Source organism: Saimiri boliviensis, chromosome 5 (assembly GCF_048565385.1).
Source record: "Saimiri boliviensis isolate mSaiBol1 chromosome 5, mSaiBol1.pri, whole genome shotgun sequence".
NCBI classification, from domain to species: Eukaryota; Metazoa; Chordata; class Mammalia; order Primates; family Cebidae; genus Saimiri; species Saimiri boliviensis.
In genome coordinates, this window is record NC_133453.1 from 116,561,646 (window position 1) to 116,578,446 (window position 16,801).

Genomic DNA, 16,801 nt, shown 5'->3' on the forward strand with positions numbered 1-16,801 from the left:
AAAATACAAAAATTAGTCTGGCAAGGTGGCCTATGCCTGTAATCCCAGCTACTTGGAAGGCTGAGGCAGGAGAATCACTTGAGCCCGGGAGGTGGAATGTAGTGAGCTGAGATCACACCACTGCATTCCAGCCTGGGAAACAGAGTGAGACTCCATCTCAAAAAAAAAAAAAAAAAAAAAAAAAAAAGATCACAAAGACAAAATGGTAGAATAGTAGAGAAAGATGAAAAGATTGGAGGATCAGTGCACATCTCCCAATACTCTGCTAATATGAATTCCAGGGAGACAGCATAAAGACAAAGGGATGAAATAATAAAAGAAAAACATAATATTTTTTAAATTCCCAGAAATGAAGAACACAAGTCTTCAGATTGAAATATGCACTGAGTAGCCAATCAATAAATTAAAAAAGAACTATTTCCTCAAGAAATTTCAAAATACCTAAAAACAAAGAAAAATCTTACATATTTCTAAGGACAAAACAAAAAAGTTGTATATGATAGATTTGGAATCAGATTTTTTGTTAACAACACAGGAAGAGGAGAAATGACTTCAAAATTCTGAAGAAAAATTATTTCACTCTAGTATTTTCTACCCAAGTTATTAATTAGCTTAATAATTAATCAAATTTTTAAAAAAATTTCACTTCTGCAAAGATTCAAAAATTTACCCCCATGTACTTTTTCTTAGGAGGTTACTAGAAAATTTTGTGCTTCTGCAAAATGAGAGCAAACCAAGGAAAAAGACATGCTACCTAGGAAATGAGACCCCAGCCAGGAGAGGGGGAGAGGGCACCCCAAACCACAGCCAGGTAGCAGGCCTGCATGGAGCAAGAGAAAGGGGGGCTCTGAGACAGAAGTCTCCAGAGGAAAAGCCAATAGGACTGTGAATAGGTATGTAACACAGCTGTGGGAGCACTTGGAAAAATTAGCCATATGTGCATAGAAAACTAATCCAATAAAAAAGCAGTAATGAATGACCTCAGGAAAAACAAAATATACAGGAAAGACACATAATCATTTTACATGACTTGACTCAGCACCTAGCAATATTTCATAGTCAAAACAAGTCATTATAAATATAGACAATTCTTCACTCAAAATTAAATGAAGATTAGTATATGTAATATATGGGGAGAGAAGTATAATTAGGGAGATTTTAAAACATCTCACCTTCATCTTTCCTAATAGGAAGTTTTGACTGTCTCAAATTTAAAAACCAAGAAGTAACAACAGTGTGACGATATAATTTTAAAATATGGAGATAAAAAGGAAAATGAACAACTAAAAAGAGATGAAAGTGGTTTTCTGGAGAGCAGGTACAGGTTAGGGAAAGGAACTACCATTTATCATTGTATTCTTCGGTACTAGTACAAATAAAACAACTCAATGTACTTACACAAATTCAATTAAAAATATTTAAAGAGGTCTTTTAAAAATGAATAGCTCTTGTTTTGAGGAAAATTTTGCATAAAGTTCAGCAAAGTTCTTTCGTCTTCATTTGTCCCTCCTGTGAATTACAAGTAAAATTGTATTTAATACTTTTAAATTTGGTGAGTATATAAACTATGTGTATATATACACATGCATATAGCTACTAAACATCAGCCTTCCCCCCCCCCCTTCTCTAGGTTAATGTGGATAGTAAGAGGGTTTGTTTCTCGTCGCCCACATTTCCTGGGTGGTTGCTTCATGGAGCCACGTGCTCTTCTCAGCCACCCCCAGCAACCCTGGGGACTCCATTCCCTCTTTGCCGGTCACCACCTGGAAACATGGACTCAGTTCTCTCAGCAGAATGACTTCCCTGTCTCACAGACACTGATGGACACCACACATTTCTTTAACTGGCATACCACTGCCACCCCAAATTATCTTGGTTTGTTAAATTTCAGAGGAAGGATCAAGAGCAAAAGAAATGTGGGATGATCCACATCACACCCATGAGGATAGCCATCATAAAAAAGCAGTAACAATAGAAAAATAACAAGCATTGGTGAGGATGTAGAGAAATTGGCACTCTTGTACATGGCTAGTGGGGTGGACCCTGTAGAAAACAGTTTTTCAGTTCTTTTTTTTTTTTGAGACGGAGTTTTGCTCTTGTTACCCAGGCTGGAGTGCAATGGTGCGATCTCGGCTCACCACAACCTCCGCCTCCTGGGTTCAGGCAATTCTCTTGCCTCAGCCTCCTGAGAAGCTGGGATTACAGGCACACGTCACCATGCCCAGCTAATTTTTTGTATTTTTAGTAGAGACGGGGTTTCACCTTGTTGACCAGGATGGTCTCGATCTCTTGACCTCGTGATCCACCCGCCTCGGCCTCCCAAAGTGCTGGGATTACAGGCTTGAACCACTGTGCCCGGCCAGTTTTGCAGTTCTTAAAAAAATTAAAAATAGAATGATCATATGATTCAGCAATTCAACCTCTAAGAACTGAAAGCAGTAACTCAACAGATATTTGTACACCCTTGTTGATAGCAGCATTATTCACGATAGCCATAAGATGGAAGCAAAACAGGTGTCTATCAACAGATAAGCAGACAAAATGTGGTCTATCCATACAATGGAATATGATTCAGCCTTAAAAAGAAGGAAATTCTGATACATGTTCCAACATAGATTAACCCTGAAAATGTGCTGAGTGAAACAAGAGAGGTGCAAAAAACCCAATACTGTGTAATTCATTTATATGAAGTATCTAGAATAGGCAAATTCTTACAGTCAGAAAGTGGAATAGAGGTTACCAGGGGCTGGGGGGATGGGGGAATGTGGAGTTCTTGCTAAATGATGAATTCAGAGCTTCTGTCTGGGGTAATGAAAAAGTTCTGGAAATGCATACAGGGGAACATTGTGAGTGTACTTAATACCACTGAATTGCACATACTAAATGGTTAGAATGGTAAATTTTATGTTATGTATATTTTACTACAGTTAAAAAAAAGCAATGTTGGATGAGGAGAAAAAGTTAAACTATACTTCATTGTATCTATAGTCCAAAGGAAAATCACCAAAGAAGTTGAACTTTTCTTGTACGGGGCTTCCCATCATAGATATGTTATCCCATTTCTAACCATGCTTTGTTGCTCTCAAGAGAGTCCTCTTTGTCAGAGTACCCCTTTCTTTAAACCCTCACAGTGCAAATTGCCACCTACTTTTGGGAAACCTCATTCACCATCCACACACATTGATGCTAGAGTTTATTTCCTACCCTGCATCAGTCAGTGAGGCTGCATAACAATTGCACCCATCTCAGTGGCATGCAGCAGTGAGTGTTTATTTCCCTCTCAGCATTTACAGTTGAGGTAGGGTGTGATTGATCCAGGCTGGGTTCTTCTGGGTTAGGTTCAGTCTGCCTCATCTATCATTCATTCTAAGGTAAGCAGTCTACCCCAGGTTCAGAGATGCAGGTGAGCTAAGACAAGTGTGCAAATATATTTCAAACCTCTGATTGCATCAAATCACTAACGTCTCATTAACCATGGTCACATGGCCAACGTCAAGCAAAGAAGTACTCCTTGCCCACAGTGATAGGAGTCACATGTATAAACCCCATAGGGAGTTGGGACCAGTACTTCTAACTACAGCATACTTCTTTCATGTCCCTGGCAGTAAATTTCCTAATTCTAAGTCACTTTCTGTATGTTAACATCAAGAGGATGCAAAAGATGTACAACATGATGATTAAAGTTAATAACAATGTGTTATGTCTTTAAAAATTGCTTACAGAGTAGATTTTAAGTGTTCTCACCACACACACAAAAGTGAAATAATGCCTATGTTAATTAGCTCAATTAAAGCCTTTCTGCAATGTATACATATCTCAAAACAACATTTTGTGCCTAATAAATCTATATACTTTTTATTTATCAACAAAAATTCATTTAGGCCAGATATAGTGGCTCACATCCGTAATCCCAGCACTTTGGGAGGCTGAGGCAGAAGGATCACTTGAGCCTTGGAAGTTCAAAAGCAACCTCGGCAACCTTTCACTACAAAAAAAAAAAAAAAAAAAAAAAAAAAAAAAAAAAAAAAAAAAAAAAATTAGCCAGCTGTAATGGCGTGTGCCTGTAGTCCCAGCTACTCAAGAAGCTGAGGTGGGAGGATGGCTTAAGCCTGGGGGGTCGAGGCTGCAGTAAGCTATGATGTACCAGTACACTCCAGCCTGGGCAACGGAGCGAGATTGTCTAATCAAAGAAGAAGAAGAAAAAGAAAAGAAGAAAACAAAAAGGAAAAAAAAATTAAAAAGAGAATGTGATGGAATGTGGAGGTTCTGAAGCAAAGTCCAGGATGGGTTCAGTCCTCTGAGTCCAGCAGAACAATCAGCCTTAGGGCTGTTGCTCTCATCCCTGTGATTGAATATGGCTCATTGCTATATCCACACATGGAAAAGGGAGGTATGTCTCTTTCCTTCAAGGGCATGAGACAGAATTGGCACGTGTTTTTCACTCCACTCCATTGCTAGAACCTAATCTCATAGGCTCGCCTTAGTTGCAAGGAAATTGGAACCTGTAGTGTCTAGGTGGGTAACCATTTGCCCAGTTAAGTTTTGATTATACTAGAGAAAGGGAAGAATGTTTATGGGGGAAGTAGTCTCTGCCAAAAGAGGTTATCACGTGGTAAGAATGAGAACGAGGAGATGGAATGGGGACTTGCAATTTATACATGACTCCCATAGCAAATTTGGCTCTCAGTTCAGAGACCTTGATTAAAATAATTTCTTTCTTTAAACTAATAAATTAACTGCCACTGAGCCCTCACCCTACCTTGCTAGTGACAGCCACAGGACGCGTTCTTTTCCTGTTCCCCTGACAAACGGCACTTCTGTTGACATGCTCGCTTAGTGATAGCAGGGCTATGTGCACATTGGTTAAGTGTCTACCTTTCTCTGCGTATTTAAACATTATTTTAAAAGTTTTGGCTGAGCGCTGTGGCTCATGCCTGTAATCCCAGCACTTTGGGAGGCTGAGGTGGGGGGATCATGAGGTCAGGAGCTCAAGACCAGCCTGGCCAACCTGGTGAAACCCCATCTCTACTAAAAATACAAGAATTAGCTGGGCATGGTGGCAAGTGCCTGTTATCCCAGCTACTCAGGAGGCTGAAGCGGGAGAATTACTTGAGCCCGGGAGGCAGAGGTTGCAGTGAGCTGAGATCGTGCCATTGAACTCCAGCGTAAGTGACAGAGCAAGATTCTGTCTCAAAAAAAAAAAAGTTTTAAAACATAATTTTTATAATATTTTAATGGATTTTCTTCCATATTTTTCTGTGAAAAATTGGTACAGTTAACATAATTAGAATCATACTGTACATATAATTTTGTGTCTTGATTTTCCTGTTTAACATCACAGTATTACTGTTAATAGTCTTTACCGCTAAATACTTTCTTTACACAATCATGGGTAATGGCTGAAAATACCCTGTTAAATGGACTCACCATAATTTACCTAGCTAGAGTTCCCCTTATACTCAGATCATTGTCTTGTTTTCGTAATTCAACTTTTTATTTTGAAATAGTTGTAAATTAACATGCAGTTGTAAGAAATAATACAGAGAGATCTCTTGTAACTTTTGCCCAGTTTCTCCCAATGGTAACATCTTGCAAAACTGTATATATAGAGTACAAGATTACAACCATGATATTGACATTGCTACAGTCAAGATACAGAATATTTCTGGCACCAAGATGGCCCTTCATGGTGCCCTACTATGGTTATTTCCACTTCCCTCCCATGCCCACCCCTCCCTTAACTCCTGACAACACAAATCTCTTCTACATTTCCATAATTATGCCATTTCAAGAGCACTATATAGGCCAAGCATGGTGGCTGTCTGCAATCCCAGGACTTTGAGAGGCTGAGGCAAGAGGATCGCCTGAGGCCAGGAGTTCAAGATCAGCCTGGGAACAGAGACCCCATTTCTACAAAATACACGTTTAAAAAATTAGCTTGGCTGTAGTGGCACATGTGTAGCCTGACCTGTGCAGGAGGCTAAGGCAGGAAGATTGCTTGAGCCTGGGGGTTCAAGCCTACAGTGAACTAAAATTGCACCACTACATTCCAGTCTGGTGACAGAGTGAGACCCTGTCTCTAAAAGAAAAAAAAGAAGAAAGAAAAAGAAAAAGTATAAAATAAAATAAAGAATGCTATACAAATGGATAAATGGAATAATATAGAATGTAATTTCTTCGCATTGGCTTCTTTTCATTCAGTATATTTCTCTGGAGATTCATCTAGGTTGATGCATATATCAATAGTTTGCTCTTTTTTAAAATCGTTGGGTAGAATTCCATAGTATGAATGTGCCACAGTTTATTTAACTGCTTACCCACTGGAAAACATCTGGATTGTTTCAGTGTGTGGGCTGTTATGAATTAAGCTGCTATATGTATTTATAAACAGGCTTGTCTGTGAACGTAAGTTTTCATTCCTCTGGGATAAATGCCTAGAACTTAGCAGTTGCATGTTTAGTTGGCTGGTTGGTTTTCAAGACACTACCAACCTGTTTTCTACAGTGACTGCACCTTTTCACATTCCCAGCAGCAATGTCTGAGTGATCCAATTTCTCTATGACCTTGCCAGCACGGGGTGTTGTTACTTTTGTATTTTAGCCATTCTGATCGGTATGGAGTGATATCATACGAAAGTTTTAATTTTGATATACCTAATAGCTAATAATGTCGAATACATTTTCATGTGTGTGTTTGCCATCTGTATATCTTCTGTAATCTGTCTCTTCATGTCTTCTGCTTATGTTTGAATTAGACTTTTTGCTTGTTTACTGTTGAGTGTTGGGCATTCTTTGTATATTCTAGATATTGCTCCTTTCTTGAATATGTAGTTTGTAAATATTTTCTCTGATTCTGTAGCTTCTCTTTTCATCTTCTTAACATGGTTTTTCATGGAGCAAAAGTTTTCATTTTTATTGTGTCTAATTTGTCAATTTTTTGTTGTATGGATCATGCTTTTGGTGCCAAGCATATGAACTCTGCCTAGCTTTCGATGTGAAGATTTTCTCTTATGCTGTGATTTATTTATTTATAATTTTTATTTTTTGAGACAGAGTCTCACTCTGTTGCCCAGCCTGCAGTGCTGTGGCAGTCTCGGCTCACTGCAACCTCTGTCTCCTGGGTTCAAGTGATTCTCCTGACTCAGTCTTCCTGGTAGCTGGGATTTCAGGTGCCCACCACCATGCCCAGCTAATTTTTGTATTTTTAGTGGAGACGGGGTTTCACCATGTTGGCCAGGCTGGTCTCAAACTCCCAATCTCAGGTGATCTGCCCACCTGCCTCCCAAAGTGCTGAGATTACAGGCAGGTGCTACTGCACCTCACCCCCTATGCTTTTAAATAAAATGTTATCATTTAAATTTAAGCCCGTGATCCATTTTGAGTTAATTTTTGTATAAAGCGTGAAACTTAGCTCAAGGTTTATTTTGTTGTCTACACAGGTTCAGTTGCTTCAATACCATTTGTTGAGAAGACAATCCTTTCACTGAGTCTCTTTGTACCTTTGTCAGTAATCGGTTGTGCATATTACGTAAGTCTATTTCTAGGTTTTCTATTGTTTTCCATCGATCTACCTGTCTACTCTTCCATAGCTATCATGCTGTTTTGATAATCGTACTATATGATACATCTTAAAATCAGGTAAACTGATTCCACTTTTCTCAAAATTAATAGAATTGATCGTGATGAAGAGACTTAGGTTTACAGAAAAATTGAGTGGCAAGCACCAAGAGTTCCCGCATCCCCCTGCTGTCCCTCCTCTCCAGTTTCCCGTTACTAACATCTTGCATCAATGTGGTTTATTTGTTACAATTGCTTATATTGATACAATATTACTAACTAAATTTCATAGTTTATAATAAACTTTGTGTTGGATGTTCTATGGGTTTTGACAAATGTATAATGACATGTATCCACTATTACAGAATCATGCAGAATGGATTCACTGCCCTGAAAGTCTTGTGTTCCACTCTTCCCTCCTGACTTAGCCCACTCTCCCTCTACCTTGTCTGCTTGACAATGATGTTTATTTTTGTTGTTGTTTGTTTGTTTTTTTACTGTCATCGAAGTCTTTTGCCTTTTCTAGATAGTTGAGATTGTATGGTATGTAACTTATTTCTTTATTTATGACAGGGTCTCACCCTGTCCCCCAGACTGGAGTGCACTACTGCAATCATGCCTCACTGCAACCACCACCTCCCAGGCTCAAGCAATCCTCCCACCTCAGCCTCCAGAGTAGCTGGGACTACAGGTGCATGCCACCACACCAGGCTAATTTTTAAAACAACTTTTTTTAAGCCAGGGGATCTCACTGTGTTGCCAGGCTAGTCTTGAACTCCTGAACTCAAGCAAGCCTCCTGTCTTGGCCTCCTGAAGTGCTGGGATTACAAGTGTAAGCCACTGCTGCCAGCCGGTGACAGAGTAACCTTTTTAGATTGACAACTTTCACTTAGCAATCTGTATTTAAGATTACTCCGTGTCGTTTCTTAGTTGGCCAAAGGGTATGAACATTTTTGTGACACTTATTACATACAATTCCTTAAATTACTTAGAAGATCATACCTGGTCTCACTACCTCCAGCACTTTCTCACCTGTTGAGAGTCATGTTAATTTCTAAGCGGCTCTGAACACAGTGAACTAACAGGCAGTGCCTGCCAACCTCTAGGTGGATTTTTCCACTCAAGAAGCCAGAGAGTGCCAGAGACTATGGGCTTCAGCAAGAACCAGGTGAGACCCCACAAGGAAGAGACAAGGGCAGAAGCGCATGAGCCGCGTGCCAACACCACCTCTCTTGACAATTGTTGTATTCTTAGGAAAACTACTTGTTTCAATCAAGAGTCTAAATGACAAACAACGTGATTAACACATTGGCTGTGTTGTGTTGGGAGTAAAATGGAATCTCAGTGCTGATAGGTGGGGAAAGAATGAGCATTCTATGATCCTAGAGCTGGCTGGGCCCAGGTGTTTCTGTAGCAACTGGCCGAGGCTCATCACAAGCTCGGGCCAGGGGAGGCTGAGGGACTATGTTAACTTCTCTTCCCGGGTCCACAAGGAGTGTGGTTTTTAAGGCAAGAACTTCCCAGTGCCATGCATCCATCCACTTCCCCAACTGGGGGCCTTGAGTTCTCTAACTTTCCCATGCGGAGGAAAGGTAGACAGCCCAGGTGAGCTTACTTTGTTTAGAAGGCCTGCCAAAAGCCTTGGAAGGAGGGGCTCTATTGCAAACCCAGCAGCCGGTCCAGCATCAGAGTCAAAGATCAATCACTCCAGAGGAAGTTTGGAAAAGCTCATCTCACTGGACGAGAACTTGAATGGAGTGGGAGTAACTCCAGGGTTAAATTCCCCTATTCCTTTACCTATACGGATTTCCCTCTCTGGGATCCCCTCCCATGGCAGCGTGGGAGCCTTCTCCCTCTCTCCATCTCTCTCTCTCTCTCTCTCTCTCTCTCTCTCTCTCTCTCCCCCTCTCCATATAGATATAGATATAGATATAGATATAGATATAGATATAGATATAGATATAGATACCTGTGCAGACTCCATCTCTGGATCCCCTCTCACGACAGCATGGGAGCTCTCTCTCTCTCTCTCTCTCTCTCTCTCTGCCTAATAAATTGCTTTTCTGCAAAGTTCTTTGGATCTGATATTTACTTGAACAATATCACCATGCCACCAGGGACCTCCTCCCGATTCTTGGGTGAGTGAGGCCCAAGGACCTGGGAAAACACATCCGATCAGGGAACAGTGAGCGTCATTGGGACCCCCTCAGCTCTGCTCCTGTCACCCGGTTACAAGGTGATGTGTGTTTTTCATGGGAAACATCAACCCTGGTGAGCTGGTGTCAGGGAGTTGGGGAGAGAAGCAGTTCTTGACAGCTGTGATCTCTCCAACGGCACTAGTGAATGGTGGTAATATGTGGAAGATCCAGAATAGGAGCTAATCAGAAGATGATTTCTGTTCGCCTCTGAGCCATTTGACCATAGTACAATCTTAGCTGTCCTTCTCTGGCCCAGAACTTTTGTTTACTTGGGCCAATTTGGAATGTGGCTCTGTCTCCAGGGACTTCTCTCCCTGCTCCATGATGTTGGAATTTCCATCTGCAAATCACTAGTGGAGGATTGACAAGTGGGTGTAAGACCTGGTCCTCAACCTCTTGGAAGGCTGGGTGGATGATGCTGGTCGTAGTCCCTAACATCATGGACCTCAGTTTCCTTCCCTTTATTTATTGCATTATTTTGAGAACTGATTAAGTTAATGTATGCAAAAGGACTCTAATATTAAAATGTCACATCTGTACTTTGTAAGGAAAGTAAGAGTGCAATGCATTCATCTCTTCGGTTGTTCATTCACACATTCATTCATTATACTTATCAAGTCTCAGGCACCAAATAATGAAGCCATGATAGGAAGTCTACTCTGGAAAGAGCTTGGAAGTCAGAGCTGAGTGCCAGTTCCTCCTCCTCCCTCTTGTCCAAACCTCCCTGCAGTGGCTGTTCTGGGTTGGACGTGTGCTCTCTTCTGTGGTTAAGTGTGGGTTTTAAAGAATTTGTCAGAATCAAAACTAAGTTTTTAGGCTGGACACAGTGGCTCATCCCTATAATCCCAGGAGTGTGATACCAGCCTGGGCAACATAGTGAGACCCCCTTCTCTATCGTATGTGTGTGTATAAATACACACCTATAAACTTCATGGACCCTCCTGCAGCCTCCCTTCCATGTATCGCTGAGGCCTTGCTGATCCTGGAGAGACTGCTCTACCCAGGGCAAGCCAGTTCCTAGAGGCAGTAAAGGACTCACCTGCAGGCGCACCTTCCATCTGCAAACCAGCCAGTCCAAAGCCCATACCTCCAACCACCTCCTTCATCCGGCTCTTACGCTGGGCCGCTATCCAACTGCCCTCATCACCCCAGGGCCATGAACCAGAAAACTAGGGACAGCCCTATGCCCCAGAGCCAAGCAAAATTATTCAAACTATTCATAGCTAATCCTGTGCCTGCTTACCTTGCCTTGCCTTACCTTTCCATTGGATGCCACAAATAAAGCTCTTGCCCATGTTAAAACACACACACACACACACACACACACACACACACACACACGAATATACAGAGAAAAGGGGATCTCACTATTTTGTCTCACTATGTTGAGACCCCCTTCTTTATTATGTGTGTATGTGTGTGTGTGTAAATATATGTCCAGGCATGGTGGCACATGCCTATAGTCCTAGCTACTGGGACCACTGAGGTGGGAGGTGAACACAGGAGATCAAGGCTGCAGTGAGCTATGATCACACAACTGCACTCCAGACTGAATGACGGAGAAAGACCCTGTCTCTAGAAAAACAAAACAAAACAAAACAAAACAAAAAATACTAAGCTTTCAAAAAAGAAAATACCCACATAGTTGGAGTAGCATAAAGTGAGTTCCACAGACAAAGAATAAAGTGCCAAGGAAGCAAACAGCTTGTTGGGCTCAGGAGCCTTGATAAACTTAAGAGCAAAATTTGCAGCGAACAAGCCACAGATCATTTGCATGTCCCAGCTGTCCCAGCTGTGTTCTGAATTCTCACCCAGGAGCAGCTGCCTGTACCTTTCCTGCAGACCAGAGCCCCTTGGATCCCTATTGAAACCCCATTGTCTTGCTCCATTCTCCCCCACGAAAAGTCTTTGTGTGGCGGGACTGAGTTAGTGACAATGATGAGCATCCCTGCTTTGGACTTGCAGATCGGAGCCCTTCCCCGCCTGTGTGACGTACTGCAAGTGCTGCAGGAGGAGCAAGACCAGTGTCTGCAGGAGCTCTCCAGAGAGCAGACAGGAGAGCTGGCCTCGGGGCAGCCAGTGCCAGGTATGAGGCTTGCCACAGCCCGTGTCCACTCCTGGGGTTGGAGCGTGTCCAGTCCCACTGGGCCAAGGGAGCTTGTCCTGGGCCAGGATGGGATGTGGGAGGCTGGTCCAGCTTTATTCACTCAGACAATCAGCTGGCGGGGCAGGGCTGGAGTGATCCTGGTGAACAGATCACAGGCACCCAAAGCCAAATCCTCATCACTCTTCCTTTCCCCGTGCAAGTGAACATGCCCAGTGTTTTCTTACCATCAGCTTCTGCATGCTGACTTGGCCAAGGTAAGAACTTGGTGAGAATTTCTTTGCAAGGCAATTTTCCTCTTATTCATTCTCCCACCTCCCTGCCAGCTCCAAGAGTGAGGTAGTCAGAAAGGCAGCTTGGAGTCACAATAGTGTGGGCTGCCTGCTGGGTGACACTCACTGGCTGTGTGACCACGGGGAAATTATTTAGCACTCTGAGCCTACATATTCTGATGTATAGAATGGAGGTGGCCAGGGACGGTGACGCACACCTGTAATCCCAGCACTTTGGGAGGCCAAGGTGAGCGGATTACCTGAGGTCAGGAGTTCGAGATCAGCTTGACTAATACAGTGAAACCCCGCCTCTATTAAAAATATAAAATTAGCCAGGCATGGTGGTGCATGCCTGTAATTCCAGCTACTTGGGAGGCTGAGGCAGGAGAATCGCTTGAACCGGGGAGGCAGAGGTTGCAGTGAGTCGAGATCTCGCCATTGCACTCCAGCCTGGGCGACAAGAGTGAAACTCCGTCTCAACAAGAACAAGAACAAAACAAAGCCAAAAAGAATGGAGGTGATAATGTCTTCTTTTTTTTTTTTTTTTTGAGACGGAGTTTCGCTCGTTACCCAGGCTGGAGTGCAATGGCGCGATCTCAGCTCACCGCAACCTCCGCCTCCTGGGTTCAGGCAATTCTCCTGCCTCAGCCTCCTGAGTAGCTGGGATTACAGGCACGCACCACCATGTCCAGCTAATTTTTTGTATTTTTAGTAGAGACGGGGTTTCACCATGTTGACCAGGATGGTCTCGATCTCTTGACCTTGTGATCCACCCGCCTCGGCCTCCCAAAGTGCTGGGATTACAGGCTTGAGCCACCGCGCCCGGCCAATAATGTCTTTTTTAGATAAATGAGATAAAGTGTGTTCAATACTGATGCCTTGTAAATATTGCTAATTTAGTTAAATCTCATTAATCAACAGTTTAAGTATCAATTTTATATTTAAATGTTAACTTTATGTTTATTCCCTTCCTAAATGTTTTGTCTTCGCACTCTGTCATTTAAGGGTAAGGAGGGGTATAGCATTACGGACCTCTGTACACAGACAGATGTTCATAACAGCCCCCTTCACAAGGATGAAGAGGTGGAAACAGCCTAAATGCCCATCAGCTGATGAATGGATAAACTAAATGTGGTTTATCCACACAATAGGATATTATTCAGCCTTTAAAAAGAATGAAGTGGGGCCGGGCGTGGTGGCTCACGCCTGTAATCCAAGCACTTTGGAGGCCAAGGCGGGTGGATCACCTGAGGTTGGGAGTTCAAGACCAGCCTGATCAACATGGTGAAACCCTGTCTTAATTAAAAAAAAAAAAAAAAAAAAAAAAAAAAAAAAAAAAATGAAGTGATGACACATTCTACAGCATGGACAAACCTTGAAACCTAATGCTAAGTGAAACAAGCCAGATACAAAAGGACACGCATTGTTGCCAGGGACAGTAGCTCACACCTGTCATCCCAGTGCTCTGGGAGGCCGAGGTTGGTGGATCATTTGAGGTCAGGAGTTTGAGACCAGCTTGACAACATGGTGAAACCAAGTCTCTACTAAAAACACAAAATTACCCAGGTGTGGTGGCGAGCACCTGTAATCCCAGCTATTTGGGAGGCTGAGGCAGGAGAATTGCTTAAACCCGGGAGGCGGAGGTTGCAGTGAGATGAGATCGCGCCATTGCACTCCAGCCTGGGCAACAAGAGCAAAACTCCTCTCAAAAAGAAAAAGAAAAAGAAAAGAAAGTCATGTAAAATGATGATGAGATAAGAACAGCGTGTGGGTCTGCCTTAGTGTCTAATCAGGAGGCTTGACCTGGCCTGCACCTCCATGAGGGCTTTCTTCAGGAAATCATGCTTGAGCTGAGGCCTGAGCCTGATTGGTGGTTACTGGGCATAGGCATGAGGGAGCCTGCTTGCAGGACGAGCACACAGGGGCTCATCAGCCCGTGGGGGATTTTCATCCTATCCTAAGAGCGGCCAAACGCCCTGGAGAGGCTTAGGAGGGCAGTGGGGTGACCGTCAGCATTATGAAAAGATCACCCTTGCCGCAGTGTGGCAGGTAGACCAGAGAAAGACAGGAGTAGTTCAGAGAGACCTGCTGGGAGGCTGGTGGTCTAGGCAAGAGATGTGGTCACTGGGACTGGATAGGATGTCATTGGATCCTCCAGAAGCAAGTGATTCCAGGCCAGATCAGTAGGACTGGGAACCGAGCTGGGGCAGGGAAGAAAGGCGGTAAATGTTACATCATTGCTGGGGGCACTTGGGGAACACACGCCTCTGAGTCGCCCAGGAGCTGGAGGGTGCATCCATCAGTGCCTCATCAGTCAGAGGCGGGGCTGCCTCGGGGCAAGCAGCTTTCATTCCCTTTCACTTCCAGCCTGCTGTGCTTAGGGGCAAAATTGCCTCCAGTAGCCAGAGAAAGTCCCCAGACAAAGGGATACCGGGCCAGTGGGTGAAAGTGAGATTGGTGTGCCCAGAAAAGGTTAAGGCTAAGGAGTTACAAGCAGGTTCTGTTGTAAGGGCTGGAGAGGCGTAGACCCTCGAAGAGCTGTGTGGGCGGGGAGGCTGACCACCTGTGCTGAAGAACTGGATTGGGAATGAGGTGAGAGACAGAGAATCCAGGATGGCCGCCACGTGTTTGACTTGAGCAATAGGAGGAAGGAGTAAAGGAAGATGAGTATTCTGGAGGAGAGGAGATAAAAATCACAAATGTAGATTTGTGAGGAGGGCTGAGGGCTGGAGATAAACCTCCACACAGGCAACATGGGAGGCTGAGGTTGCACCAGGAGAGTGCAGGATAGGGAGGGAAAGAGGACCCAGGAGACAGCCTGGAGCACTCCCGGCCCTCCTTTGTCAGGAGCAGCTGGAGGCAGAGGAACGTGAGGTGTGTGAGCAGCAGAGGCAGCAGCCTGGATGCTGCAAAGGTGCTTCAGCCCATGCAGGCAGCCACCGTGCGAGGGGCGGGGACAGAGCAGACGTCTCTCCCGCAGTCTGAGCCTTCGCTTTCCCTCTACCTGACTGCACTTTCTCTCTGGCTCTGACGACACTTGAGGAGTCAGACCACAGTCTTAAGGCACTCATGGGGACACCAATGAGAGCCTCCTGATCTCTTGCTGCCCTGGGACAGCAGGAAGCGAGGCACCTCCTGTCCCCAGGGGCAATGCCTGAAACCCCAATGACAGCAGCCCTATGAGATAGGCCTAGAATGCTGGGCCTCTGTGAGGGCTGAAGGTGAACTTCCGTTTACACGGACAAGTAAGGGATTTTTTTTTTTTTTTTTTTTTTTTTTTTGAGATGGAGTCTTGCTCTGTAGCCCAGGCTGGAGGGCAGCGGCGCCATCTCGGCTCACTGCAATCTCCGCTTCCCGGTCACGGTTCAAGCAATTCTCCTACCTCAGCCCCCCAAGCAGCTGGGGTTACAGGCACGAGCCACCACGCCCAGCTAATTTTTGTATTTTTTAGTAGAGACGGGGTTTCACCATGTTGGCCAGTCTGGTCTTGAACTCTGGACCTTGTGATCCGCCCGCCTCGGCCTCCCAAAGTGCTGGGATTACAGGCTTGAGCCACCGCGCCCGGCCAGGGATGGTTGTTTTCATGTAAGATGTGTTTAAAATGTCCCACAGTTTTCTAGTGGTTCCAGGATGAGGCCCAGCTCCTGACTTGGCCCCTGTCCACATCTCCACCCCTAACACTGCCAGCCAGCTCAACCCTCAACCAAATTGCTTACAATTTCCTGCCTGTCCATTCTCTCCTGCCTCCGGCCTTTGCACACACAGACCCCTCGGCTACAACACCATTCTCCGTCTTCTTCCCTCTGAAACCACCCGCCTTTTCAGACTCCTCTAGGAATGATGTCCTGAACGCCCCTGGCTCCCCTGGTCAAGTGAGTCACCCCGACTCCTGCAGGAGACTGCTTCTCTCTCTCCTCGCACTTCTGCACTGCACTGTAAAGGTGTGTTTCCTGAACTGTCCTCACCCCTGACAGGGGTAGCAACAATATCACCTTCCTTCTTCCCCAGTGCTTGACACAGGGCTTGCCAGACTGAGTATTCAGGGTGTGTTTGTTGACTGACTTACTGAGTGAATGAGGGCAAATACATGGCCGAGTGCAGCGAGAAAGGAGGAAATAAAAGACAGCCAGTCCCAAGAGAGTGGGAGATGAGGTGGACCCTTGGAGGCGGGTGAGCTCCCCACAGGGGACACAGATGCCCCCAGGTGCCCAACTTGTCACAAATTAGCTGAGGTGAGCAATGTGGTCCTAGTTACTGGTGGAGGGATGCTCTCCAGGGTCCGACCCTGGGGAAAAGAGGTGAGTCCCTGTCTTCACTGGCCACCCCCTATGGCGTGATGAGCCAGCTGTGCCTGCCCTACTCAGGTCCTGACTAATGACCGTGCTGGCTGGGGCCCCTGCTCCCCTCAGGGCGTCCGCATTCCTGTTGGGATCTCAGGAGGAGACTCCCCACCGTCGCAGGAGAGGGTCTGCTGTGAGGCCGCTGGGGCTGGGCTGGATCTGGTGAGAGGAGTGGACCTGTGCATCAGGCAGGGGGCAGAGTCAGCCAGACCGGGTGCCACTCTTCCTTTCTGGGGCTCTTGGGCTAGAGGATTCTCCCCACTCCTCAACGTGCCCATTTTAAAGTGGAGAAAATAATCCGATCAACTTTATGACACCATTGTGGGGAATA

General features: G+C 44.8%; 1 protein-coding gene across 3 annotated transcripts in view; it reads left to right on the forward strand.

Annotated features, from left to right (window-relative positions):
• Positions 1–16,801, forward strand: part of SCTR (secretin receptor) — a 79,338-nt gene that overhangs the window by 11,100 nt on the left and 51,437 nt on the right. For all 3 annotated transcript variants that reach the window (XM_074399863.1, XM_074399864.1, XM_003931556.4), the window contains exon 2: positions 11,720–11,840. In XM_074399863.1, the coding sequence (XP_074255964.1) occupies positions 11,720–11,840 (121 nt within the window). The remainder of the gene's footprint in view (positions 1–11,719; positions 11,841–16,801) is intronic.